At 39.9% G+C, this 6448-nt stretch overlaps 1 protein-coding gene and 1 long non-coding RNA gene across 2 annotated transcripts; one reads left to right on the top strand and one right to left on the bottom strand.

Moving 5' to 3' along the window:
• Nucleotides 1-4847: 4847 nt before the first annotated feature.
• On the bottom strand, nucleotides 4848-5615 carry LOC119648668 (NADH dehydrogenase [ubiquinone] 1 alpha subcomplex subunit 5). The gene is made up of 3 exons (XM_038050456.1): nucleotides 5454-5615; nucleotides 5166-5327; nucleotides 4848-5099 (listed from the first exon to the last, which is right to left on the bottom strand). Exons 1-3 carry the CDS (start codon nucleotides 5472-5474, stop codon nucleotides 4908-4910), a joined length of 375 nt encoding a protein of 124 aa, XP_037906384.1. The 5' UTR covers nucleotides 5475-5615; the 3' UTR covers nucleotides 4848-4907.
• A 121-nt stretch (nucleotides 5616-5736) lies between these two features.
• Nucleotides 5737-6448, top strand: LOC119648669. Its single transcript, XR_005249051.1, has 3 exons — nucleotides 5737-6023; nucleotides 6088-6233; nucleotides 6289-6448. It is a non-coding gene; the product is annotated as an uncharacterized LOC119648669 (long non-coding RNA).

The raw sequence follows: 6448 nt of genomic DNA, 5'->3' as shown, positions 1-6448 counted from the left end.
CGGGAAACCCTTTTACCTGAACCCGATACAAGATAACAATACGTTATTACGAAACACACCGCAATAAACAGTCACAAATATAATTAGGGTTTCACGCGAATTTGTCGGGAGAGTAAAACGCGTAATTAAAGGAATGTATCCTGGTTTTTTTTTAGCGATATATATAACTGGCTTTTCCAGGATAGTAACTAAGGACATTATGTAAATAGAAATAAGAAAGAGAAAGGAATAGAAAATAAATGTATAAATACGCTGACTCACAGCCTGTTAAAAGAGTCTGAGTTCGAGCTACGTATTGATTTAAGTGTAAAATCGAGTTTTTTCTTCGTTATTCGCTCAAGAAGATGGGAAACCGCAACCACGACACCCTCTACACGTAACTCTTCATTTTTCTATTTACTTCGCAGCACACGTCTGCTCGCCTCGAGATCTCGAAGCGAACTGGGAAGGTGTTGTGTATTTCTTATGTAAGGATATTTAGATGCACGACACTTGTTCGTAGCTAGCACGTTATCCACTTTAGTCTGATATTAACGTTCGTATTCCCGTAACTTAATCTTATGAGCCTTTAAATAGATTCATAACTGCACCTTTCAACACCTAATCACCCATCCCCACTCCTCTCCTCGCCCATTATAATCCATTCCAATTTTTTTCCTTTTATCGCAAAATACTAATCAGACCTTTTATTTGATACCTCAAATGACTACATTTACTATAGGGGGGTCTCCCCTTCTTCTCCTTAAACTTAAAGTAACATGATGGCATTGAATAACGCTGAGGACATGCACATTCTCCAGTAGAATATCGAACTGCTGATGAAATGGTATACTAGCCGGCTTTCAATCAGTTTGCAGCCAGACGAATGGCTCGAAAAGTAGTGGGATAGGGCAGATTAGGGGCAAAAGAAGACCCCGAAAACCTCAATTGGCTATCCAACACAGTAAGAGAAAATATTTTAAGCAGCTCTGTTCGGAGCGGAACGACTTAGAAGCCGTTCATTCTAAAGGATCACTTGTCCTACTTTTTCGCTGAAAATCATCCGGGGGGCTATTCCCACAGCAAAAAGAGCACCTTGCAGAGACTTGTCCGTAGTAACGACGAACTGCTAGATATCTGCAGCAGAATAGGGGACAACAAACCTCCTTGCCTGGACGTCATACTGAATATGTGCATGTCCGAGAAGATGTTTTATAGAGCATGCAAACACCAGAAGCTGGTATTGCTATCTAAGACTGGCAAACCTCTATAGGTAATATTTATCCCAGTTGGAAGCCAAGGACCCATTTCGGATCTGCAATATGGGTTCCGTAAAGTCAGATCAACAATTTATACCATCTAATTGGTTACTCGGCCGCATCAGGTCATTGGGCTGAATGTCGCTTCGCCCAGTGTCTTCCAAGTGTGTATTGCTACCTACAAAACCATATAAAAATATTTTGCTAAGCAGTGCAGTTTGTGGTCGCGTCGCGTCGCTTATATGGGGTCGTACCTTCAACAGTTTGCCTAATATATTGTGATTTCTGTTTCCTGGTATTTGACATTCAGAAATTAGAAAGAAGTCTTAGAAAGGTAGATAGATTTATTCTTTGAATCATCATCATCATCAACGCGCAACAACCGGTATTCGGTCTAGGCCTTAATAAGGAACTCCAGACATTCCGGTTTTGCGCCGAGGTCCATCAATTCGATATCCCTAAAAGCTGTCTGGCGTCCTGACCTACGCCATCGCTCCATCTTAGGCAGGGTCTGTCTCGTCTTCTTTTTCTACCATAGATATTGCCCTTATAGACTTTCCGGGCTACGTACCCTTGAGCATGAACGTGGTATAACGAAAGTCGGATCAGCTGTGTTTGACATGCCGCCCGGATTTGCCAATGTATTGGTGAGATTGCCACATTTTTGTCTATGGATAAGTGAATACGTGAAACTACTTTTGGCCAAATAGGTGACCACGCATTAGCGCTAGAATAGCAAAAGCTCATTCTCGAGATGCACGCATTTCATGAATGAAACTATCGTATTGGCACCTTCTAAATATAGTTGCCATTCAAATGCTTTTTTTCATTTAGATATTTCTCTTTTTTCGATTCAAATTACAAAAATATACAAATCCGAAAGCGGCCGTGACACATAATTTTTCATTCACTCAAATATGGTTGACATGATCTTTTCATCTCTCTCTTACTAATCCGATTTGACGAAGGTTATGCTTTGTCCTTCTTTAGCGCCTATCATGTGTACGGATAAGCTTCCGCAATACATTTGCAAGTCGGGGCATTTTAGTGTGGGCATTGCCTATTAGATATACTGTGGTGTAGCGCACTCATTGTGCCAGTGAGATTGTGTTGATGTTCTGTCGCATCAGTTAATGCGGTTTGAAGCCGTCGACTCTTCTGAGGCGCTATTTTTCGGAAAACATCTTTAATTTTTTTTATTATGCCGGATTAAGAGAAGAATGCTTCCTCTTATAATATTCTGCAGTTTGATACCTTAAGCACAGTTAGATACTAGACAGCTACCTCACTCCCCCTTGCCCATCAAGGGGGGAAGTCAGTGCGAGTACACACGATTTCAAATTGTTTTGCCCTTGAGCATGAGCGAGATGTACCGAAAACCCGATCAGCTGTGTTTGACATACCGCCCGGACTTGAAAATGTATTGGTGAGATTAGCAAGTTTTTGCTTATGTATAAGTGAATACGTGAAACAACTTTTTGCTATATGGGTGAGCACGCCGTAGTACCAGAATAGCAAAAGTTCACCGGTCTCTCTCTTACCAATACGATTTGACGAAGATTATGCCTTTTCCTTGTTTAGCGTCTCTGATGTGTACAGATAAGCTTCTGCAAGCACATTTGCAAGTGGGGTCATTTTTGTAAGGGTACTGCCTATAGTAGATCTACTGTGACCTTAAGCTTGTTAAATGGAGGCCCTCTTTACTCCTACCAAATGAAGTTCAGGCAACTTATCTGACACCGCTCCCTGGAATAATTTAACATGCAATTTGATTAACTTGGATTCGACTTTTTTTGTGTGTATCGGTTTTTGGAATTTTGATTTCCAATGACTAAAAGATACATTGTTTTTTCAATATTCCAATATTCAATAGTGGATAGCACCACTCCTTCGAGCAAAATTGTTTTATGGATTGGCTTCTGTCTTTTACCGTTACAAAATTAAAACGTTTTCCGTGAATAGTGTCAAAAAGTCTGAGCTGCTCAACAAAATCAAAATCAAAAACCTGGCCTTAATGACTGGTAGCTCTAATTGCGAATAATGGAAAATTAATGCGTCAAAAAGCGGGAAACATTGCAATTGTTCCATATTCAGGTTTTAATAAACACAACGACAACTCTGCCAAGAAAAAGAACCAATGTCTCGGAACGATTGGTGCGACGATGATTGTAAGCTAGGAATGGACTGAAATCGTGCTGTATTTCGTACAATACGCACTAATCTCAAAGAACGCGGGCACGCTTACCACGAACCTCATCAAGCAGATCAAGCGACTTCACAGGCGGAAAAACGCTTCCACCACTGAACTTGAAAGACACGGTAAGTGTGCACCCCATTGGTTTTCACCGAGAGTCGATAAAATAACAGCCGAACTGGTTAAATATGTGGGCGACCAACTACATCAAGCGGTTCATTAATTTATGTTCAAGGCTTGATATAGAGAATCAATGCCTAATGATTGGCAACGAGACATTATCTATCCCGTACATGAAAAAGAGGATATCACTCGTTGCAATAATATAGGTACTACGTTGCTGAGCACCATCTATAAGATATTCTCTTTTAATTTGCTTAGCTAACACCATCCGCCAATACAAAAGAGGCGTCATCCCAGGCAAAGCAGTGGCAAATCGGAATTTTCTCCCTGCGCCCAGTCAATTAATTCCATACTTCATCCAAATTGAGTAAAAATGGGCAAGATTTTGGGCAGCCACGAAGGCAAGGCGAAGTACATACAAAAACGATCTAAAACCCATTACACAACTGAAAACAATGAATATAAAAGACAACAACTTTGAAACTGTCCAACATTTCCCTTTTTTAGGGAGTCGAAAATCATAACCGATAACAGCTATAATGACGAAATCGACGCACGGTTGTTAGCAGTCAACAGAGTCAAAAGATCAAAGTTCCTACTGTACAAGGCAATGATTTTGCCAGTCCTCGAATGCGAGAATCCTTCGAGGAATTTTTAGCTCCTTTCAGGAAGATAGATGAATCCGTGGTCTATAAACGATATTACGATAATTTGGTTGTGGATAAAATCGTGCCCAATTAGCTACTTGGTAGCTGGTAGGAAAAGAAGACGTAGTATATCCCGCTTAGACGGAACGATGGGGTCAGGCAACCGCTAAGGATGTCGAATTGACGGACCTAGACTACGGGTGGCTGGGCTGATGATTGTGATGATATTTGATGTTTCTTTCTACTTTTTGGGTCCACATGTTCTAAAGTTATGGATCGTTTTGGAAGCATGATGATTGGTTTAACCGCATTAATTGAAGAAATGAATGTACAACCTACAATAATTGAAAGTGAAGTTTAAAAAAGGCTGATGACCATATAATTTTTAGCGTAGTGACTTTTCAATTGAGGCCGATCCAAATCTATTGTTACTGATATTTCCCTTCCCAATGGCAATCGTTGTTTTGCCTTATCTGAATGGAGAAAACGATGTAATCAGGATTAGTCTCAACGAATTCAAAAGTTTCGATAATGCCCGAGTTCACAGCATCCTACTACAGGAAGAGGGCTGCGTTGTCAATTATCAGTGGATAAAACAGATAGAAATAAAGGCGCCCTTGGGATTTCCAAGAATTAGTCTAAACATTATTTACTTTAATAGGACTTATATTTTGCTGATTTAAATGACTCTTCTAATTGCAGTTTCTAAATTTTCGGTTCCTTGATTTGTGCTGGGGGCCAGTCCCATTGCTTCGCTGGAATTGGTTTAATGAGAGGTTCCCATGGTTTCCAACCCAACATTTTACGGGCAAGGATCAGTTCATTTTCGGCTTGGACGATGAGTTCTTCCACTTGTCCGCATCCAATAGCCTTCTCGACAGCGCCAACATCTTTCGTCTGGAAAGGACACGATACGATCCATTAGTACAAGTCGTTTACAGAATTCCAATATGTGTAACTCACACTAGAGAGAATCTTGTTGCGTTCAGTGACAATCTTCTCGGTGTATTTCCTATAAGCAGCATCGCCTGGCATTTTGGTTAGAGTTCTCAAAATTTTCGAGTAAAGGATGCCCAAAGTGTGATGCGGGTTTGCAGCTACAGCCAAGCCCGTGAGACCGGTTGACTGAAAAGAAATTGTTCCAGTTAGTGAAGCCCTATACGACCAGTGAGGTTAGGGATGGTATGACATAACACAGTAAGCCAGGCTTAGTTGGATTGTGAAAGGTAATTTATCACTAACTCCCAATACCTTCTTGATTGCACCTGACATTTTGCCGGATGAACTGTGCCAATGCCGCAAGTAATATAAGAAAAATTGCTTTATTTACAACGTCTGACAGGAAGAAGTCAATGTAGACATCAGGAAAATTGGACGTCAAACGAACTGTCAACAAATATTTTTTCGAAGCACGTAAGTGTTTATGGCAGCACTGAATACAACCGATGGGATATTAAGGGGTGTCTCCTGAAATTATTTTCAAAAGTGATTAGATAGTAATTTACGGTATAATCATTCCACAGAAAATTGTTTTTTTTGACGTTAGTCGGAAAATTAGTCGTAAAGGTGCAAATAAAATCCAAAATTTATGAAAAGTTAGAGTGTGCTAACACTTAAAAGGGAATTAAAAAATCAACTCTATGGCCTGAGTGAAATTATGCGGTGTTTCCAACGATTAATTTGTTGATGTCGAAAATGGTCTGGGATTAAATTGACCCCCATGTGCACGAAATCATTCGCTGTGAAGGTGTGTACACTAAGAATTAATGTCACTATTACGAATTTTTTAACTCTGGCCGGATTTCAATTTTGCCTGCGAAAGTACGAGTTTCTTTTGTAATTTGCCCTCAGCATGGGTTTTATTTTAAAAACTACTCTATTTTAGTGACCCACGCACTCAATATGAGTCCATAACGCCGTTGAAGAAGTCAAAGAATTTGATGATCAGCTCATGAAGAGGTATCGAAGCTTTCTTCATAATCCGGTCAATTACAATCGGTTACTATTTCAAGTAAAGATAAATGAATCCTGGTAAGCAGCACATAAAATATGTAGACAGATTTCATCGTCAGAGATTTTTCCACAGCTGAATAAATCAGAATCTATATAACTCGAAACAGTCACAACACAATTGGCAGAAACTATTATTTACTACGATTTTTAAAAAATCTTTAGACCGACAAATCGATGCCCAAAAAAATAAACAAACATATTCTACCCAGTCAGGACTGGTTAGCACTGATGAA

The sequence above is a fragment of the Hermetia illucens genome, chromosome 2 (genome assembly GCF_905115235.1).
Source record: "Hermetia illucens chromosome 2, iHerIll2.2.curated.20191125, whole genome shotgun sequence".
Classification (NCBI taxonomy): domain Eukaryota; kingdom Metazoa; phylum Arthropoda; class Insecta; order Diptera; family Stratiomyidae; genus Hermetia; species Hermetia illucens.
This window is presented reverse-complemented; position numbering and strand designations above follow the sequence as displayed.

What these genes read in the sequence shown, in the direction of transcription:
- LOC119648668 (XM_038050456.1), bottom strand. Translation starts at nt 5,474, where the DNA reads ATGTCAGGTGCAATCAAGAAG. An exon ending in TGTCAGGTGCAATCAAGAAG is followed by an intron (nt 5,328 to 5,453) that starts GTATTGGGAGTT and finishes ATTTCTTTTCAG; the next exon opens with TCAACCGGTCTCACGGGCTT. An exon ending in GCAACAAGATTCTCTCTAGT is followed by an intron (nt 5,100 to 5,165) that starts GTGAGTTACACA and finishes TGTCCTTTCCAG; the next exon opens with ACGAAAGATGTTGGCGCTGT.